General features: G+C 27.7%; 1 protein-coding gene across 5 annotated transcripts in view; it reads right to left on the bottom strand.

The window, feature by feature from the left end:
* Positions 1 to 23,393, bottom strand: part of LOC129980810 (stathmin-like) — a 154,468-nt gene that overhangs the window by 29,386 nt on the left and 101,689 nt on the right. Inside the window, exons 1-2 of one of the 5 annotated variants that reach the window (XM_056091197.1) lie at positions 5,966 to 6,113; positions 5,547 to 5,583 (exon numbers count right to left, since the gene is read on the bottom strand). In XM_056091197.1, the coding sequence (XP_055947172.1) occupies positions 5,547 to 5,559 (13 nt within the window). In that variant the 5' untranslated portion in view covers positions 5,560 to 5,583; positions 5,966 to 6,113. Of the gene's footprint in view, positions 1 to 5,546; positions 5,584 to 5,697; positions 5,879 to 5,965; positions 6,114 to 23,393 lie in introns of those variants that run through there. The other 4 variants (XM_056091199.1, XM_056091198.1, XM_056091201.1 and 1 more) reach the window with 4 other exon arrangements.

Raw genomic sequence — 23,393 nt, 5'->3', positions numbered from 1 at the left:
CCCTTCGTTAACGTAATTAAAAATAGTTTCTTTTCTTTTAATTATCTTTAAACGTTCGCATTTTTCTTATTTCATTATTCGGTTTCAATTTCGAGTCAGAGCTGCTTTTTCCTCCCTCTTAGATACCCCTCCCCCGCTAGCAAAGCTATCGCGGATGGAAAAGGTTAAAACCCCGATCCAGTTAAAATGCTCTAGGAGCAATATTTATCGAGTTTTAAATAAGTTGCATTTCGTAAAAAAAAAAAAAAAAAAAAAAAAAAAAAAAAAAACATTTTTTAGGATTGAATTTAAAATTGTTGGCACCGTTATATATTTAAAGTATAATAAATGACAATCTTTGGTTGTTATTACAATCCGCACTTTTCTTCTTTCAGTTCATGCCAATTTTAAAGTGCTTTGTTATAAAAATCGCGCGTAAGTTCTTAATGAACCTAATTTAAAAGAATGGTAAAAAAAACGATGACTGATTTGAGCTAATAATTTAAAAGCGCGCCACAGCAGGAATGTTTGAACTGTTGCAAATAGAAAAGCAAAGAAAAAAAATAGAGAAAAATGTTATGATTTAAGATCAAAATTGATTTTTTAATTATTGTTACTTCTTACCTTCTATTCGTTATTTTATCTACTTTCGAGATTCCGTGAAAAAATTTTCTAACGGAAATCGGATTGGGAATAAAACTACGTTTAGAACCAATGGCATATTATGTCAGGAAGGAGGGGGAGGGGGCTGTAGCTTGAAGTTACTTTTTTTTATTCCAATTGATGTTCTGAATATAATTACCCTATTTTTCAGATTTCGTTTAGACTCGGCAATACGAAACGAAATTAGAACCTCCAATACGTTCTAAAGGTCTAATATAAGGTCTCATATGATTTGGTCTTGGACAAAAAATTTTATATTATACTACAAAAAAAAAAAAAAAAAAAAGCCCTTAGAGGTAAATTTTTAAAGAATCAAATATAACGTGCATACTCGAACCTTAAAACGGATTCTGCAAATGAGCACTTCCAATTTAAAAGGATATGTGTAGCAGTTTATGATATATTTACCATAAGTTATAATGATTAAGAACACTACACAGGTGACAGTAAAAACACTTCCGAAATTGCAAAATTAATTTTATTAAAAAAGAATTTTAAAGTATATATTATTTCAAGTCTTTGTTTTTCCTTTTAATTCGCTTTTCTTTAGGCAGATATTTTCAGATAGAGAATGTGGTGCAAGAAATGTGACAAGCTTGTTAAACCTCAATTCTTGCATTCAACATTGAATTATTATTTGATAATGAAATTTTTTTTCTAATCATTGATTTAATATAACTGAAAATCATTTAATACATTAACTAGAATCTTCTAATGTAAGTCTAGGAATATATTTAATTTTTACACTCTCCCACTTTCAACCCAAAATTTCTTGGATCTAATACCTTTTTTATATGAAATGCTAGTCGCCTTTAGTGATCAGCTGGTTCTTTCAGGGATATTGGTTACATTTCATTACAGTTAAATAATTTAGATCTATTTTATGTCCACAATTCACCCTAATTGTCAAGTTTTAAAGACATGCTATTTTAATTGCCCTGCATATGCTCTGTTCATTAAATGCAAGGAACTTTCTAATGAAGACCAGTCCTATAACATCATAACTATTAAAAATGCAAATGTCTAATTCGCCCATCCTCTAACTTATATTGCGATTTCACTTTTTTTATCCGACAAACTGCATAAATAATTAACAGAATCCTTTATATTTCCACAAAACTGGATTTTCAATATTTGATGAAACAATGAAAATGGTTTAATTCCAATTAACATTTTTTTTAAAATTGCTTCAAGTACACATTTCTATTCCCAAAAGTATGTATGCGACAAGTGTGATAGCTGTAGGTCAAACATCTGACATGTAAAGTATCAACATACACATACATTCTTTTTTATTATTATTAGAAATATTCTCAAAACGAAATTCCAAATCTCAGAAAGTTTGAATTCTTCCCTGAACTCAATTTTTTTAATGTAAAATTGCACAAGACCAGATAAAAAAGAATACAAAACAAGTAGTTAAGTACACAAATATTACAAAAGCATTAAAAAAGAACAAGAATTATACAGAAAGTTTTTAAATTCTGATTATAGAAAAATAAGATTCTGAAAACCTCACATCTTAAGTATTTACTATTTCCGGATCATTTTAATATTTAAGCATAAATAATTTAGATTAGGCATTAAAAATTATTAATTAAATTATCCTTTTATAAAATAACAATACATCCTTTGCTTGTTCTTTATAAAATAAATTTCATTCTTTGAATATAATTCATCTATTTTTTATATGCATATATCATTAATGTATTTTCTAAAATGTCAAATATAAATTAACTAAGATAAAATACAAAAGAAACATTGTGCAAAATATGAAATTTAAATCTTAATGAAAATTCCTTTTCTTAATGTCAAAATTTTTGAGGGAAAATGAATGGAAAATAAAGTGCTCTAAAAAATTAGCACACCATAAAGGAAAATTTAATTCCAAAACTAAAAAATTTACAAAATTTGAATATTTAAAAGTTTGAACTCTTTATATAATATGAAATGGATCTTTTCAAATGAAATAATTTCATATTTATTTTTATTCAACATAACTCTTTCTTTAATATTTATTTGAAGTAACATTAATACTGGCATAGTAACAAGCCCTGAAATTTTAATGATTCTTGCATATCCATCATTTAGTTTTTGTCATTGCAATTATTCACAGAAATAATACATTCCACAAGATATTTTCAACAAACTATGAAAGTCTAATTTTAGAGTCATTAAGATATGTCAGCTTTGAATCCAAACCTGGCTTTCCAACATGCAATTTCTTATCAGTTATGTGAATAGAATTTTATGCAACTAAATGGCATAGAAAAAATTTCAAGTACATGAATTTTATTCAGCATTTCTAGGTAGAAGAGCTCTAAGGAAATCTCAGGTTTGTATAATTTCTTTTTTAGGCAACAAGTCTTTTTCATGACATTTGATTTAAGAAATTAAATCACTTTAATCAATGAGTAACTTGAACCTTTAGTTTTCCTCAGGCCTCATTAAAACTGCTGAATAAATTAATTTCACTTCTCAAATGATAGAGTCCTCTGAAATCAAACTGAATAAAACCAGCAAGCGCAATCTCCTAAAGCCATTTGATTTTAACCTCATTACAGAGCCTGAAATAAGTGATGACCATGGAGAAAAATTAATTTTAAATTTCAGCTTCTGCCAATTGTTGAATATAACAAATAAAAGACGTTTTTGTGCATAAAATTTCTCCTGCTTCTTGTTGTAACATAGGTAAACTCGAGAAGAAATGCCGTCGTATCTTACTGATAACTCTCCTTACAAAAATTAAGCAATGAACATTGATACTAACAGTCAAGTTTGACAATAGTTAGCATTTCAATAACTTGAAGTTTACATATATAGCCACAGATAATTTAGCCTTATTATGGATAAAAACAGATAAATTAAAACTGTAACAAGACTTATATACAAATTAAAACTGACATATTTAGCTAGCATAAAATCAGACAAACTAACATATTTCCAGAAGTATTAAATTGATTATTAATAAAATTATCAAATTTTTGTAAGTGGTTTTTTAGTGAAATTAAATTTTAAAAAATAGTGAAGCAAACCACAACATATTGATATAATGTCTATCATGAAGAAAAATCTGAAAAAATGTTTTCATTATATCAGTAACTTCTTATATCAATAATATGCATATACCTAAAGACTAAGAAATTTATTTAAAATGCAAATCCTATTATCTGAGTATTTTTAATAACTATCAAATTTACACCACAAATAATTGCTTCATAGTAAAATTAATATACACTTATATGCATCAATATATATCTTGCAAATTTTCGTATCAAAACAATACTTTTCCCATAAATGCAAATCAATGGGAATCAAGTTGCAATTACACGACATTGATAACCATTATTTGATAGCACGAGCATATCAGATATTAAACGAAATTGAGAAATACTTTTGAATTTTACTATTAGGAAAACTATAAATTATATTAAGTGTCTATTGTTATGATATTCTAGTAAAACTATATTAATATTGAATTTTCCAATATTCAATGAATATTATACTGATGGAATTGTATGTATAGGGATTTATGCCAACTATAATTTTTATAAATTTGTTTTTAAGAAACAGCTCTCGAACAAGGCAATATCAATTAAAAAAATTACCGAAATCCAACTTAATAAGCCTAATATTTTTATGTAAATCCATAAACATCTAGACATGATAATCTGGCACATTCTTTTTATACAGGTTAATTTGGACTATGAAAAATTGTTAATGTTTATACTGCAAATTATCAAATTTTAATACATTATTCATGTAAAACTAAAATCATACTTTAGATCAGAGTAATAGATTATTAGAGCACATTTTGAATAAAATTACCAGATAATTAGTTTAATAGTATATCATTATGACATTCATTAGTTTTAATTTTGATTAAACAGCAATCAAACAGTTTTAAACCAGAAAATATTATTGTGAAATTAAATCGTATTCGAAATTTAATATGCATTTCTTTTATTTTTTATAACTACTTGATAGATTTTTTCAACATAAAAACATACCATTTTTAGGTTAAGCAAATAAAAAATAAATAAAAAAACACTACAAGAATGCCCAAATACCAAACCAAAAATGCAGGTACATGCAGAAATTTACTTTGGCTACTTTAGTTTCTCAGGGGAAACCAAAAGTTTCTTTTTTTATAATTGAAGTACTATTTAATTTTTTTAAATTTCGGAAACAAATTTTATAAACAATTATTAAAATAAAAAAGCTGAAATAACTTTAAAAGAAACTGTATCAAATGTTTACCAATGTATATCGGGTTCGTTTTTAAAAAATTACAATTAAATCAAAATTATCAGAAATGTACGAAAAAAATAGTTTTGAAATAAAAATTAATACATTTGAAATAAATTTTAATTCAATGTTAAAGATAAAAATGGGCATGCAATCAATAACAGTCATTTCAATACTTCTTCACTAAAAATGCTAACATTTTTCCATAAAACAATCCAATTATAACAAAAGCATTTCAAGTAATTTTTTTAGCATTTTGGCAGTTTTTTTTATTCCTAAATAAGATGTATATTAAAATAAATATAATAATGAAAAAAAAATTGGAATCAATCCCTCCCAAAATTATTTTAGAATTTTTTTAATGCGTCAATATATAATTTATTAGGTATAAAACTTTTAACATATATTTCAGCTTTAACTGAATCAAAAATTTTAATCTTTAAAAGTTTCGTGAAGAATGTTTACATAAAAATATTAATAAATGGAAATTTTTAATTCATAGAATGATTTTTTATTTTCAAAAAATTGAAAATTAAACCGAAAACGCTTAATAGTAATTCTATACAAAAGATTTAGAAAACATTGTAAAATTTGATTCTATTTAAAATTATAGGAAAAATGAGAATTATAAAGTATGCAATAAATTTCAAACTTACATTCGTTGTCCATCGTTGTTCGAAATTGGAAGAAACCCTAAAACAAAAACGAAACAACCTTTAACATCAACAATAGATATGTAGTTTTTATAATATATTATGTGTAAATAATATAATATTATGCGTAATATATATCTTTATTTTAACTTACTTTAACTTAACTTACTTTGTATCATATACTGAATAAATAAAATTGTTACAATGGCGAAATGGTTAACTAGTAAAAATTGATAATAATACGCACCAATATTTGACACTAAAGCAAAGAATTGAGGAGTCAAAATTTTTTTTATCAAACTCTTATTTTGCTTAAAATAAATGACAATACATTTGATTAGATATATAGATAAAAGAGACGCGCGACTGATGACAAAGAAAAAATCTAGCGATTTGAAGTATAAAAAAAATAGATATCTTACTTTGAACGATCAGGTTTAGTTAATAACTACTAAATATCTCGTTTCGCTTTCTTCTTCAAATAAGCTATATGGAACTGTAAATGACACAGGTATGAAGAAAAGTTTTTAGTGAGTCTTCACTTCGCAAGACGTTACCTTTATAAACATTCACATAAAATCCGCCAAAACAATCTCTACCCACAACGCTTGCTATGATTGGATGAATTTTCAAATTCTGGCCTATCCACATCTGCTGCTCTCTGACGTAGCAGTCAAGTTTCGGATTGAAAAAAAAGAAAACCGCGATTCAAAACTTGTGGATGAAAGAGTTGGTTCAAAAAAAAGTATTAGAAGAAAAGAGAAAAAGGAAATTTTCCAGCTTAGAAGAACAGAAAAGAGGTCTTTAAAGTTGTCTCAATTATTATTTTCTCACAGTTTGGGCAACAAGTTCTAATTTTCTATTGTTCCCTTTCATTATTCAATAATTGCAAAAAAGTAAAGCATTCATTGAAATAAGAACAAAAGACTTATTCATGACAAACCAAATTAGTTTAATCCTTTTCTGTTTGTTGATTTATTTCTAAAATTGTAAATAAACAATAAATGATTTACAAAAAAAAATTACATTATTTGATTACTATTTATTATTTTTATCATGAAATAACGGATTTACCAAGTTTAAAATTCCTGTAAAATTTGTATAGTTATTTTACTTTTTTAACAATATATTATTGGCATCATTTATGAAAATCTGAGTAATTCGGATGTCATTATCTCTGATTAAAAGGGAAAATACAGGGGCTTCAAAAATATTTCAAACTCAAAAGTTATTTAATTTATTTTTTAATTGATCCAAATATTATTTTATTTCTTTAAAATTAGGGTTTCATATAAATTATTTTTTTAGATTTTATAATTTGGAAAACTCTAATATCTTTTCATTAAATGTTTAATTTTCATTTTTTTAAATTAATTTTTGCAAAAATTGAAAAAAAAAAAATCTTCGTTTATTTGTAAAAATTGATTCGTCTGTCATCAATAATTGCCTGTCTTAAGTCAACGTAAATGCCATAAATGCTAAAATTTAATTCATTTTTTTATTAAATTGAAACCAAACTGAATTCCTATATATAACCTTGAAATAACCACGAGTCAGGTTTTTTTTTATAATGATTTTCTTCTCTGTTTTTTTTTTTTTTAATTATTTCGGTTACAAATCAGTATTTGAAAACTAATTGTTAGATCATAATAAGAATTGTAATTTTTTTACAACACATTGAATTAAAAATAATTATGAAGTTGTAAGACTAATTCCTACATTTAATCCATTTCATTTAGCTCTTCTATTCTAAAAATATAAATTTATAAATTCAGATGCTATAATAATAATTGATTTTCAGAAAAAAAATCGAGAAAATTAAGTCTGAAATTAATACTTTGTCTCATTTACTATACAAGAACACATTTTCCGATGATCCAAGCAATACTCCGTTACATTGGCGAGCAATCAGCCGCCAGTGAATAATTTTCTTTAAAATACCTGTCCACGAACTCAAACAGATGGAGAAATACTTATAGCTTTTTTTCTTTTTTTTTTTTTTTTTTTTTTTTTTTTCCTCGCTAAAGTTGAATTTTTTAAAAAATGATACAAACATCGATAAGAAATGTTTGTAGGTGTTTCTTTCTGTGCACCATTTGCTTAAATGGAGATCAGAAAATTTCTTTCAAATTCATCTAATAACTATAACAATTAAAAAATATTTTCCCCCTTTTCTGAAATTTACTCTTAATATAATTAAATTATGTCAACATTCAAAAGCTATTTTTATTGATCTTTTTATTATTTTATCATTTACAAGCTTTTTCAATTTAAATTTTTTCTTTCAAATACTTAAGTCTTTTATTTAAACTCAAAAAATAGATGGTTCGATTTATTGTCTCCTGTCTTTTCTTATCCTATCCGACATCTGAGAACAAAAATAGAGGACTATTTTGAATAACCAATTCAATTACTTAAAACACAAATGCCTGAAGCAAATTTATACTTGCCAGAACTAGTTACACTTTGAAAATATTTAATTCTATTATATGCTGTTCGACAATTTCGAAATGCCTTCTTTTGTTTTCAATAAAACATTTTTATATTAGACAAATATTTTTAAAGATAAATTCTAAAACAATAAAGTATTTTTCTTAATAAACTGAAGCTAGGAAGTAGCAAGTACATAGCCTTTTTTTTTTCTTAGTTTTAGTCATATTTGTCCTTAAAAATATGAAATTTGAAAAAAAGGATAGAACCTTCTTGATTCTCAGTTGAAAAAAAATCTAAATTTAAGTAGCCCTTGCCTTCCATTGCTGCACAATATATTGCCATTTAAAATATCATTCCAGTAATATAAAACATTTTAAAGATTTAAAAAAAATAAAAGAATGCAAAAAGAAATTTTCGATTGTGCACAAAAATTGAAATGAATGAATTCCCATTAACTAATTAACGTAATCAAAATAGTGATCAATACATTTATATTAAATTGTATACAGAAAAAAAAAAGAAAAAAAATAGTCTTTTTTTTTAAAGGACCTTTAAGCAGAAAGGAAAAAAGAAACCGATATAAATAAATATTGTTTTATATTTCCTCGAAAATAAATCATAATAAAAAACAAAGAACTTTACAGCAAAACCTAATTAAAGGGTGTTTGTTATATGCCAATTGGAATTTGTTAAGGAGTTTGCGAATGCATATTCACTTATTAGAAAGAAGAAGAAGAAAAAAGAAGAAAAAAAAGGGAAGTAACAGAATATGTACAGTTTAGTCATGGATGCGAGATGCAATTGTCAAAAACAAGACGCTGGGCGTTACTGGATTAGTTAGACAAGTATTATTATCATGTTGAAAGAATTACTTTGATTCGTTAAAAATAAGTTGCCATAAATGAAAAATAAAAGCATTGAAGACAAAAAGAAATCAAGCGTTTTAGTTATTAAAACAAAAACAAAAATGCTTTCAGTGTTTGTTTGCTTTTTTCCCCCCAAAGAATTATATTAAGCAAAATCTTTTTATAAATTGGCTGTTATCGTATTAAAACATGGTGTTCTGGATAGAAGATGAGTGATCTTTGAAAAATATTGTACGATCTAAAAGAATTATTTGTTCTTGAACCCCTTTTATATAGATGTCCGGTTTTGTTCTCAACTGCAGTAAGACCGGTGAGGAATGTACGCAACTTCATTGATAAAAAATTATATAAGGATAAAAAATAAGAATGAAAACAAGAGTTATCTCAATCGAGCAAAAGCTCTTCATTTCCGATGCTATTTTTATTTTAGAAGATTGAGCCTTAATCGCAACTGTGGTTCCGAATTCCATCACGCGAAAAGATTCTGGCATGCGCCGTGAATCAGATTGTATTTTTCTGAAGAAAAGAAAAGACGTTATGTAATGAAAGTCCACTACTCTTAATTTCTTTGATGAATGATATATATCATGTTCTATTTTGATAAAGTCATGACATAAATCTATATAAAATTAATTTATTACTTACACATTTCTGGACATTGCAAGTAGCCATTTTTTAAACAAAAATTAAAGTATTACCGAGATTTAGAAAGGACATAATATTTTCTATGTCTTTATTACTTATTACATTACTTATCTTTACTATTACATTACTAACTCTTTATTATACACATTTATATTTTCTTTTTGTGCTTTTTAAAGTTCAATGAAGCTAAACATTCCTCGAAATTTTAAATATCTCGTAATGAAATTACTTTACATGATGAATCAATATTGAGAGTAATATTATAATTTTTCGTACGTTCAAATCACTGCATATGGTAATTGTATACAGAACCAGAAGTGATAAATTAGCTTATATGCGATAAAAAAATGAAAAAAAACAAAAACAAAACAAAAAAAAAACAGGTCTCCCCAAAACGTTTCGCATTCTCTTCCATAAAAGTGTTATCTGCAGAGAAGACCTTGTATAACACTGGCGTACAATATTTACGAGATTTTAATCTTTGGTGTGAATTCAGCAATTTTACTAAATCTGTGTCATCCTTGGCGAGTTTTTCTACAATTAATCCCTGGCATGCGGATAATAGTATCCAAAAATTGCGTTTCTGTTTTAGATAAGTTTTTCCCAACCGATTAAAACAGAAATTCGACAAAATTACTATTCCAAAGTAAAATTACTATTTTGAATTTTCAAATATTTGCATTCTTTTTCAAAGAATTTAAACTAATTTTTTTGGCAAATCTTTAAATTACAAAATTAGTAAATTTCAAAAATTATAAACATATACTAAGAATCAATGTCGTTAATTAAAAAAATTGTTTCGCTTCAAAGATAATCAATTGCGTCTTCTAATTAAGTGTGCTCAGCTGCTACTGAAGTTAAATGTACTAGATTAGCTTACAGTTTTCAAGCCATTCAAAGTTATTTTGGGATGGGCTATATAAGTTTCAGCTATGATCAGATCTCGGGCATAACTACTAACATACCACCTCACTGTCCAAATTTTTATAAAACAAGTGAAAGGCTGGCTGTGGTATGAATTCAGAAAAGGAATCTCCGGAAATACATAGTCTTAAATCCGGGCACTTCCCATTCCGATGCTGTATTTGCTGTGGGTAAAATATCAAAAGCGTTCGTTAATATACACTTCACTCTTTGTCAATTAAAGATCTTTATCTACCGGAAATAAAAGCTGCAGATGTATTTGAAAACAACACGCGATAACACGAAGAAGTTGAACAAAGAAACGGCTCATTGACCGTGCAACAAGAAATACATTCTGAGTGTCTTATTAAATTTTTAATGAACCAAACCTCAAGACTTCTTTTCAAACATGACTATTGATAGACGGACTCGGTACAATATTCTAATTCGGTTTGTCTTTAAAAACTTTGATATTTTCCATTTTTGAGACCTGATTAGAAAAACATAGTAACGAAAAGGTAGCATTTTATTTCATGTTTTCACAAAAAAAAAAACAAAAAAAAAAAACAAGAGTTTTCGAGACACGCAAAAGTTAATTGGGATTTCTCAGAATATCAAAACTTTTTTTTTCTTTCTCTTTTTCTCCTTCATTTTTGAATGAAATAAACCAGCGGGAGTGTTTTTTCAGAAACTTTTTCGCAAACACCCAAATAAACGTGCCCTCCCCCAGCAAACAAATCGTGGACATTAAGAAAGGTCATAGGCTCAATAAATGCGCAGCTTTTAATTTTCCGTACAACAGTGTTTCGTGCGTTACAATATAGTGAAAAAACTCAATACGCATTATGGACCATTTTTTTGTCAACAGATTGACAACAAAATTTGACACAAAGCTACAATTCAAGGAAAATATCACATACTGATTGCATACTTCATTAGTCTAACTCATTGTGTTTTTGAGTTATCACTTTTACATACTTGGAAATGTACACTTAGACAGACGCCTAACTCCTTGACGTATTTCTTTCAAAATCTAATATGTCCTGAAGCAGGCCTGGTGCATGTTCCTGCTGGTGAGGTGCGGAATCTTTCAGACGAGCTTATCTTCATTTGATCACTTTTCAGCATTTCAAAATCAATTTCAAAATAGCTCTAGTATTGATACAAAATGAGATGTTAATACAATAAACTGAATCAAAACATACCGAATTCTTATTTACTAAACTAATTCTTGCTGCGTTTTAAAATGATTGTTGACCGAGATATAAGCTTAAAAATAGTTTTAAATGCTGTATTTACGATGTCAAAGTTCGTTGATATAAGTTTCAAAGCATTATCAGAGATAATCATTGAATCATCGGATAAGCCCTGACTGCTGAGAGATAAACTGACTGAAGATATGTTAGTTTATCTTTAATCTGTTAGTTTATCTTTTTAAAATTATTATGGAAACAATAAGGCGTATGAATATACATTAAAAAATATTGCTACTGATTTAAAAAATTCCTTACGGCAAACTGGAAGGTAAAGGTCGATTCCTGTACATCTAAGTTACTATCTGGCAATATGAATTGTTGAGCTTAGAACAGTCAAAATTAGGACGTGGAAATCACTTTTCAACACACTAAATTCTAAGATATTGAAGTTATCTAAAAAATTTAAGCACAAAAGTTGTTCGTTTAAATGAGGAGCTAATTTGGCTAATTGGATTTATTTTTCTATCTTCAATATTAAGAAGGTTATGAAGAAAAGAAAATTTCACCCCTCCACCATTTGTACCTCCTTTGTGCTAGACTGGCCATTTACGAACTCGTCCGAGATTTTTATATCTCTAACAACATATAACAAGCCAGTTAAAATCCGAACAAAATTATTCTACTTATCCTGTTCACATGACAACATGGACAAAGTGTAGAGAGGTTTTGGGTTCTAGGGACCTTAATCGGTGAAGAACTGAAGAAATTTTCCCGAAGTCTTGTCATGAGAACTGTTGCAATAGGTAGTCTTCGTCTAGGAATATACTTAAAAATAAGAATTTAAACCAAACATACCAATAACATTTTGAAAGGTATTTAAGCGGAATTAAAAGAAAAGAAAGTAATCATTAATATTCGAATGATTAGTAAATCAAAAAATTTCGTATTTTTTACACTCTCTGGAATTTCTTGATACAAGTTAGCATTTCCTTATAACAATCTTTCATTTTTCAAAAAGGATATTCATAAAACAGTCCTTACTGGTTATTTCGTTTGCATTCATTTTGATACTTTACGAAATTCTTAATTTTGAACTGCTTCCAAATAATAAAGAAAGCATTCAATTTTCCAAACTTCCCTACCAGATTACCCTTAAGTCGTTTAAGCCATGTCAGTCAGATTTAATGTAAGTATATACCTCTTATCTTTGATGGAAATGGACGGACCTCAAACAAAACGTTCTCTAACCTTAAAACCAAGATTGTTATAAAGTCCTACTAATTCTAACGAAAGTTTCTTGTTATTTTTATCTTATATTCTGGCTTAAACATCTCTTCTACTTTAATAATTTTCTATATGCAACATATATTCCAGACAACTTTTAAGATTTAGTGCAATAACTTTACTTGGGTTTAAAAGTAGAAAAAAATGTTTTATAACAACTGCATTAAAATGAGAGAAAAAAAACACTTATTAACTTGCAATAATTGCTCACCAACAAAAGAAGCTGGAATTTTTCAGCATAATATTTTTTAAATGTCACTAAAGAGTGAAGCTTTTATCAAAAGTTGCCTGAGTTACCATGTGATAATAAAAAATTTATTCATATTTCATTCAAATACTACATTATTGATTACCATATGTTATATAAGCATTCAGAATTTTTTTAAATTAACCACAAAATGAAATCCACAATTGAGTGGTAATCATCGAATTGAAAACGATATCACAATATATCATCGTAGAAAGAAGATAAAAGTATTTAAAAATAATCCGTTTTCACTTCTTCGTATGAAGTATATAATGAGAAAGTATTGTAATCCGGTCAAAAATTTGACCTTGAGATTTTGATGAATCTTCCAACTTCAGACATCCCTGAAATAGGAAGGTGCAATATTTGCATATTTGGAATTATGTTTGTCTATCCGTCTCTGAGCACAATGACTCAAAAAACGCTTCTAGCTAGAAAGATAAAATTTGGAATATAGACTCACCTCTAAATTTGTAGATATCTATTTAATTTTGAATGAAATCCATTTAATAAAATTGTACCTGCCTAGTTGTCCAGGATGTGGTGAAAGCTTATAAGCCAGTTAACAGCTACGCTGCATGAGCAATTGCTTTTGTATCGTGGTCATGTTACTGGATTGCGAACCACAAGGTCCCAGGTTCTATCCTGGCTCATTCAATCCGCCACAAGGCATAAGTTAACACGATAACTATAATACGAAGAGAAGTAGACGAATAAAATTAAATATACAAATTGAACATCCGAAGTGTAGATTTATAACCAGTTTCGATCTGATTCTGTCAAGAGGTTGACCGTCTGTAAGTCTGTACTTTCAGAAACATATAAACTCGATAGCTCAAAAACGCAGTGACTTAAATATATGAAATTCAGTATGGGATTTTGTAGCTTCATATCCAATTTTCGTTTCAATCGATCGAAAAAAGACATCCAAAATGCACATTCGGTTTTCTGTTATTTATATATTAACGACATTTCAGTGATTAATCGCCGAAGATCGCACCTAATAGGCTCTTTTGAAATAATTGTTCGCTAGTAGCATGCGGTTTATAATGAACAAGTACATTTATTACAAAAAAATGCTAGAAAGTTTAGAGAGACTACTCCTTTTCGTTTTCTTTTCTTTCTTTCTTTTTTAATTTCCTCATCAAGAACTGTATAGTATTTTCTAGATTATTTACTATTGTTACCACCTCGTTAAAAAAACTAATAAGTTAACAAATAAGCATACAATCAAAAGTTGCCTGTGATTAAAATTGCTTCGTAATATTGTATAACCTATTTTTCCGTCTCAACTTCTTTATACTATATACTTCTTCCTTTTAATAAACAAACAACAAAAAAAAAATTCAAGACGAAATGATAATAATAATAATAGTAATCCTAAAATGCCATAACCATTTATTTCTAAAACGAAATCTATTATCTTATTACATTTTCATTTTTTTCTCGATTTCTTGCTCTTTATTGGTAACAATTATGTTATATTATTATATTTTTTTTTCGAAGTCTTTCACTTTATTGGTTTTGGATATAAACATACATTGTGTGCCATATAATTCAATAACATTTGTACTTTCCCGGTATCAATAAAATCCTTAAATAATAAGCTTAGAGTATACTAGAAGAATAAGCTTTTTCTTTGCTTTTCGTATACTGCTAGAAATCGAATTTGGAGGTCCATTTCAAATATAAATCTTACCTACTTCTATGTATTTCTTGCTGTGCGTAATAGATCCACAATTGATTTTTGATTAAAGTGGGCTTTTTTCACCGAAGAAATTTCTAGTCACACATCGACCTGTTACAAGAAATTGAATTTACGAGTATGTGAGCGACTTAAACAAGAAGCTTTTTTTTTTGTGTGTGTGTTTTTTTTTTATCTGAGAGAAACTTACGTGACAGGAAACGAAACGAACCAATTCAATTAAACTTAAAAGAATGTTCTTTGAAGTGAAGTGACTATCCGAATTCTTTTTCCAATAAATGCCAAAGCACTGGCTGAAAATTGTTGAAAGGTTTATTATTTTATCAAGAATGTATTAAATTTAGCTCTTATTTACTACTGGAAGCCTTTGGCGACCAAGCTGATTCGCCAGGAATAACGATTAATAAAATTTTTAATTAAATATTTTATGCAACTTGGTTTTAATAGCTTCTTGAGCAAAATATATTATGAAGCTTCAGTTACTGATAGATTTATAATTCATACTGTTTTAGCAGACATTCCGTTTATTTTATTATAATCTTTCGCCTGCTGCCCTGAAATTCGTAAAAAAATTGGATATGCTCTGCTATTTTTAAACTTTTTTAACAGTATACTCAATTTCTAACCTAAAGCAATGTAAAATTTGGCATCATAATAGTATTTTTAATATAAATTTAAATCTTCTTGTTTCTTCTTAAAATTAAGTACATATATTCTACTAAGTAAATATTACCTTAAATTTACTTTCCCAATAATGATTGGAGTTAAGAACAAAATTTGAATATTTTACACATTTTATTATTTTTTTATTAATACCTTTAATGTAGATGAATCATCCTAAAAAAAAAATACTAAACTAACAATTTTTTTTTTTTTTAATTCTTCGATTTTTTTTTCGTTAATTTTTATGATTTGTCATTTTATTGTCTTTGATTTTCTTTTTCTTTTATATTTTATCTCGCTTCACTTCTCTTAGCTAATGTATGTTCAGAAATATGAAATTAAAAAAACATCTGCGCGTTATGGAAATTCTGTGAATTTGCCCAGGAAGTTGGATACTGGAGTAAGGTTTTGTATAAAAAATACTCTCAAATTAAAAGTGAATGATTTAATAGAATCTTTGCAGTTGTTATGTTTAGATAGAACCAATTTAAGTACCGATTCCTTTTAGTAAAATTAAACATGCTTCATAGAAAAGAACACTGAAATAGATGCACGTGGTGAGCATTTTCTTCACACAAATTTTGTTCGTACATGAAAAGAATAAACCTAAGTTTTACATAAAAAAAAAATTCAGATGATATAAGGGCATTATTTCTTGCTTAATGTAGTAAGTAAAGTTGGAAAAGTTTGTAAGGCTCATAAGAAAATTAAATGAATGAGATAGCAACATTTGTCTTAATTAATCATATTTTTAGCTGTATTCGAAATTTCTATTTATAATTTCTTTATTCTTAAAACTCAGCTATAATGAAATTAAAATATCAGTTAGGCATATTACATTTGATTGATTATTGTGAAAAGATTAATTTAAAAATACACTAAGTTTTTTTTTAAACATACGAATTTTAGAATATTTATTAGAAATAAATATTCAAATAAATAAAAACCTCAGATTAAATATTCTTTAATAAATATTTATTCGCCGTTATAAAGCAGCAAGTAAAATAATTTTATTAAAAACCTTTTGCTCCATTTTTCAAAAGCCAAGCGATATTTTATGTCTATCCTCTTCGATCAAGTTCAAGCATCGCTGTAAATCATTCAGAATAAACAGAATGCTGTGAGAAATTTCAGCGAAGAACGTTAAGAGAGAAAATAAGAACAAGAAGGAACGTAGGCGCTGTCCCCAACGGCTTGGGTCATTTCTCTCAGCCCCTCCTTCAACGTTCTTCAACCGTCGAACGCCCACTTTCTGAAACGAGCTTTAAAAAAAAACAAAATAAAGAGTCGAAAACGTACACAAAAGAATCGGTATTAGGAAGAGATGTCTATCGTTTATCCTCTGACTCATCCGGTTTCGTCCTTGCCCTTGCAGTGACGGTTGCGAGTTAACTGGGCTTCTCCAACGGTCATCTTTGTTGTTGCTGCGTGTTTATTTGATGAAAAGACGGTGCGGTTTTCGGCGGGGTATTTCTGCCAGTAATTGCATCTAGTTAAAGAGAAATTCTTCCCGCGTTTTTGGTGAACGGATTTATAATTGTGGTGATAAATAATTTCTGAGACAAAAATAAAGAAAATTCGTCTCTCGAAAAAAAATTTGTCTAGAGAGATGAATGTTTTATCAAATGAACACTGCGTTTCCTGTTTTATTTTAAAACGTGCAACGTGAAATAATAACGAAAATTTAATTATAGGAATGCCAATAATATTTTTCTTCCCCCAAAAAACGCTTATGAACGTATTGTTCTATCATTATTACGGGATCATAAACTCTGCCACAAATAGTAGAATTGGAGATTACCTATGGGAATTGAACTTTTTTCTTTTGAACTGAAGATCTTTTTTCTCGATATTTTTAGTGTAATTTCAAACCTTATTTGATTTAGAAAAGTCATGTATTCGAATTTACTCGAGGTTTATTTTTTTAATGTTATTTTTTCTTCATATTTTCTAATTTACATACAGATTTAATTCAATCAAAATTCCTTCCTCTAAAAATTTATTATTGATCAGAAATCACAAAACTGTTTCATCTTAAAGCCTGTTGTTTTAAATTTCCAAAATTATTTTGATTTTACTTCTACGATAATTAGAAATGCTATATTAATAATAATAATGATATAAAATAATATTGCAAACAGTTTAATGATTTAACAGCTGAAAATGAGAGAGTAAATAATATTATAAATCATTTTCCATTGTTTTTATTTAATATATTTGTTTTTAATCTATTTTGTTTCTTTCCTATTATACTAGATATTATTTTGGAATATTTTTGTTTTCGATGACATTGTTCCAAATTTAGAAAATTTTGAATCACTCAAGTATTTTAATTTGCTGTAATAAAGGAAATGCTGTAGATGAAATGCTTCAGATGCTGTAATAAATGAAAGTGCATCATTTAAATAGTACTTAGGGCAAATATTAATTAATAAAAGTACCTACAAGTTAGTTCACTTGCATTTTTAAACCGGTTCACAGAAGAAATATTAAAGGCTTCCTTTCTGGCTGAACAGTTGATTATAATAAATACTCATAACAGCGAAGAAAACAACAAAGAAAAAAAAAAACGGTATTAAAAATTAAAAGAAAACGCTGAGGAGCAAAAAGAAGAATTAACGTAAAAATTTAAAATGTTTTAATTTTTTACTGAAAATTAAAAGAATAAACTTTAAACCCATTTTTCTCGAAATGTATTTTTTTCTACTAAAGGTTCATTTTTCAAACACGCTTATTAAAATATCGTTTAAAATATCTGATAGAAATTTATCATACTTTGTGAAACCGTTTAGATGTTGAACCAAAATATCAGTGATTAAGCATTATTAACTATGCAACTTTTAAGATATGAAAAAAGAAAGGTCAAAATTACAAACCACATAACTGAGATTATACTAAAACTCTTTTAATTTGCAAGAATTTTGTTATAATTTTTCGACCCAATGCTTAGCCAATATACAAATAAATATATATACTGGTAAATATATCACTCCTGTGATTTATTTTTGATCGAAAAATTTTGAAAAAAGATAAAATTTAGTGAAAAAAATTATTCTTAATGAATAGTAAAAATAATTAAATTATAACTTTGCTGTGTGATATATTAAGTTTTTGCATAGATAACATTTACAAAGGGAAAAACATTGCTTCTAATATCATTATTTGAAGAAAAAAAAAGTCTAAGAAGGATTTGATTAGTTTAAATTAATGCTTCCTTTTAGTATATATTTTCCCAACTTTTAAAATTTTTGACAAAAATTAAATAATGAAAAATTGTTCTTGTTTGTGAATATAAGAATGATGCTTCATGATTTATTTATTATTTATGTTTTTTAAATTTTAAAAATATTCAACTGTCATTTGCTTTTAACTTTTCAAATACGATATATACAAACAGAAAGAAAAAAAAATCGAACTTGATTTTTCGACAAATTTCCACGTTTTAGACCTCTATGAATCCGGAAAATATATTTTTATAATAACGTATGTCTGTTAACTCCAAAAACGCTTTGAGCTAGAAGAATGAAATTTGGCATGTCGCTGATGTCTTAACTCTAAATTTGTAAATTTTTATTAAAGTTTGAGTAAAATCCATTCATAGAAAATGTATCCGCCTACGATAACTACAAACTATAATTAATATTTAGTACCGACTTCTTAAAATCTAAAGTGCAGATCAAAATTAAATTGTGACACAAAACCATTAACGTATTAATACAGCCTGTCGTTCTGTATTCGCATGCATGCAAATGCCATAGCTCAAAACCACAACAACGTTTCAAATAATTCGCAATTTGGCATGAATTCTTGGTATTAAAATTATAATTTTGTGATAAATTTCCCTTTTAGTCCATTTGAAAAAAAGTTCTCCAAAATGCAAGCTCGGTTTTCTAGATTATTCAATAAAATATGTAACATTGATGTGAACTCTGAAAATAAAAACCTGAGCATTCGTGGTGTTCATGGCCTTGCTCAAGGTCTATAATTTTTATGCTGGGGAAAAGGGAGGGAGATGATATCTTTATTACGAAATATATGAGAAAGTTTCGGGGAGACCATTCAGGCTGGATCTATTGTCACACAATTTATCTAAATTTAAATCGGATAGTTCAATGTCTACATGACAGATACTAAACTGAATAAAAATAAAATAAAAATTCATAAGCCAAAAATAAGATTATTTTGGATGAAACTGCAAAAATATAAATTTAGACGCAGTAATGAAACACGAGAGGCAGAACCTCACCCTTGAGTGCTGAAATTATATGAATGACTCGCGAATGACATCTGTGTTTTTCCCAATCAACAGAGCAAACGGTCGTTTTCGTGGCATTTTAAGTATTGAATAAAAGCATCCAAAACTTTTTTCCCTTTTTCTGCTGATAAGCTTCTGCTCTATAAGTGATGCATGATTCATACATGACTTGTCAGGATGTATAGCTCCCAAATCTGAGGAGTCACTTCTGCTGGTAACATTAAGAAGTTGCAAGTTTTTCAAAACAAACATGTGATAAAAAAAATATTGTTAATGGCCCTTGATATGTGAGAGGGAAGTTACTTCGTAATGACCTCCAAATATGAACTCATATCGGAATTTATCAGAAAAGCGCCAATTAAATTCTTCGAAGAAACACCCCAGATTCTCAACGAGATGCTACTAAGCCAAGCTTATGACACTGCTGTACCCAGCTCTAGGAAATACCTATAGCTGCAATTGATAATTTTTACATTAATTATTTTCTTTTATACGAAGTATAGAGAAAGTACAGTAATCGTCAAAAAAATTCGAACTCGAGATTTTGACGAACGTTTTAGACCTGTCAGAATTCGAAAAACATATTTTTCGAAAATGACCGTCCTTCTGTCTGTCTGTTTCAAAATAACTCAAAAATGTTTTGAACTAACTGGGTGAAATTAGGTATACAAGTTTAAAATAAAATTTGCAGATCTCTTTCATTTTGAACAAAATCCATTCTGAAAAAGTCTGTCTGCCTGGCTGTTCGAATGTCAATTAGCAAGTTATCTAGTTGGTTACATAGATAAAATTCGATTCACAGATTTAACATCTTTAGTATAGTTGCCAAGCAAATTTTGAACGAAATCCAAAAAGGGAATGACAGTACGTTGGTAGGTCTGTATTTTTAGAGATGTGTAAACGTCATGATTCAAAAACACAATGTCTAAAATATATTAAATTTGGTATGGAATTTTGTGACTACAAATGTGGTTTTGTGTCGAATTTTTGCTTCAATTGTTGGGAAGAACGCATCTGAAGCTCAAATTCAATTTTTGGATACTTTTAATCATATTCCAGGGATTCATAGCTAAGGATCACACTATAGATTCAGTAAAAATACTACATTCACGCCAAAAAGTAATATTTCGTAACTACTGTACGCCATGCAAGGCGTACACTGCCATAACAATTTTATTAGAAAGTATGCGAGAAAGTTTTGAAGAGACCACTCCCACTTTTTTTTTTTTTTTTTTGGTTTGTAAAAAGACCGTGAATCAGTCGCTCGCACTGTTGCCAATCAGGAGGATAAAGTTTATTCAAAAACTATTCCTGTTTCGAATCTAGATAGCTACAATTTCCTACAAGCGTGAAATTTCTGGTAATTTTTTCAAACCTAAATAAGATAAAAATTTAATTAACCAGTCCTGAATAGAAAGGCAATGGCAAAGTAATTCCATTAAATCTCACCATCCCCCATAAATAGTTTAAATATTTTTTATTACTAAATTCGATCAAAACGAATTCTACGAATCAAGACGTTAAAGTTTTATGCGCTTGTCTAAACTAGTTCACTCAATTTTAATCTTTCCTATAAACTTGACAAATTATAAATAGTTATTCCGAATTATGATCTGGAGCTGCTCGTGATCACTTAGTAACACTGCGGAACTACGAAACATCACGAAGTTGCCGCTTCCATACGAGGACAATAGAGGAATTCATTTATGCAAAATAATCATAATAATAATATAATAAAAATTCAAAAATTTTTTAAGTGGAGTTGCAAGTGGATCGTGGCAAAAATTTTCTGACAGAAATTGGATTGAATTTTTTTTTCTGGCTAGATAATCTAAAAAGATGCACAGTGGTTTTCTTATTCACTTTTTAAATTTTTTAGTTAAAGTATATTCCACTATCATTCATTATTTATGTATTATATTTGCAATTAGATCGTGGCAAAGGTTTTCTAACAGAAATTGTGTTGATTCTTTTTCTCTCACTAGATAATGTAAGAATGATACATAATGTTTTTCTTAATTATTTTTTAAATATTTATTTAAAACATATTCCACTGTCATTCATTATTTATATATTGTCATTCAGATACTTTGAATTAAAATTAAATAATCAAATGACTATATGTAAAGTTTAATATATTATTCCAAAGGAGTTCAAAAATGTATAATTTTTGCCTGTCTGTGCTTGCTAAGTTTTTCCTTTTATTCTTACAATTACTTAGTAATATTCAAAATATAAAAAATAAACTTTTTTTTTTGAGAATTTTAGTTTTTATATTTTAATTCTGAGAAAGAAATTAACTTTGATCTTAAAAATGTTCTTTTATTTGATTGTGCAATTTTATTCACTGAGATTCCGAATTTTACTTGCGTGTTAGTCTGTTTTTTAAAAAAATTTATCATCCATATTTTGATATCAATTACAGAAACTTAAAAATATTTTTCATTTCAATTTCAAGTTTTACATAAAATCGTATGTTTGGCGCGTTATAGTCAAATTTGGCTTTTGCGCCAAAAGAACCTCGATTACCAACCAACCAACCGACTCTATGTAAAATAGTCAATGAAATAATAATAAAATGAAAATTAAAAGAAGTTATTTTGAATGCAACTGCAGAAATGTAAAATTGGACTCAATAATCAGATGTGAGAGTAGAAACCTCTGCCAGTGTGAGTGACTCGCGAATGACTTATGTGGTTTTTCCCAATCAACAGAGGAAATGGCCGCTTTCGTGGCTTTTTGAATATCGAATAAAGCTTCCATTTCCAACCATTTCCCGTTTTCTACTGATTATTAAAGAACTTGAAAGGAATTCATTTGTACAATGGAAGAGAGGAAAGCATATTTTTGAATTATTTGAGTGGTATTTGCAGTCAACCATGTTATAATTTAATTAATGTGTAGAAAATTGCAGTCTTACTCACAATTCGAAAAATTATGAAAGTCAACGCTACAGCAATTTGAAAAATTTACGAATTTCAAGATTATTAGTTTGAATCAGTAAATATTTTAATGAAATTTCGGGTATTTTTTCATTATTTTTCTAATATTTAGCAATATAATTAATGGTTGTTTATAAATTGAGAGAAAAAAAGCTAACATATACACATATTAACATGATAACTTTCTTCTTTCAAATCTGTATTTACCATTAGGTAAAGATTATTCGGTATGCACTTCGCTTAATTTTTTGGGATCTGAGTTTGTTGCAGTTCTTTTCTTTCTTTTTTTTTGGAGGGGGGATTTCAAATTTTTATTCCAGAAGCAAATAAAACTGCTATATTAAGGCATAGATAGATTTATTAAAAATCAGGTCTATTAATGCATTTAGATTTATCCACAACATTACTCATATTTGTGCAAAAGCTGTTTTTTTATTTTTTAGAATGATTTGAAGTAAATATCATTTCTAAATTTTATTGCTTTATGAAAAAGCATATGGTAGGTCATGCATTGTTCCACTTTAAATGCGTTTTCTTTTAGCAACAGAAAGATATAAAGTAACATTAGCTGAAGTATTTTCTGCTCGTAAACGTATACAATATGACGCAATTTATGATCTCATATAGATATGTATATCTATATGAGATCATATAGATATACATACATCTTCTTTTCCATAAATTGAGACCAACATTTGATACAGGTTTAAA

Source organism: Argiope bruennichi, chromosome 8 (assembly GCF_947563725.1).
Source record: "Argiope bruennichi chromosome 8, qqArgBrue1.1, whole genome shotgun sequence".
NCBI classification, from domain to species: Eukaryota; Metazoa; Arthropoda; class Arachnida; order Araneae; family Araneidae; genus Argiope; species Argiope bruennichi.
This window is presented reverse-complemented; position numbering and strand designations above follow the sequence as displayed.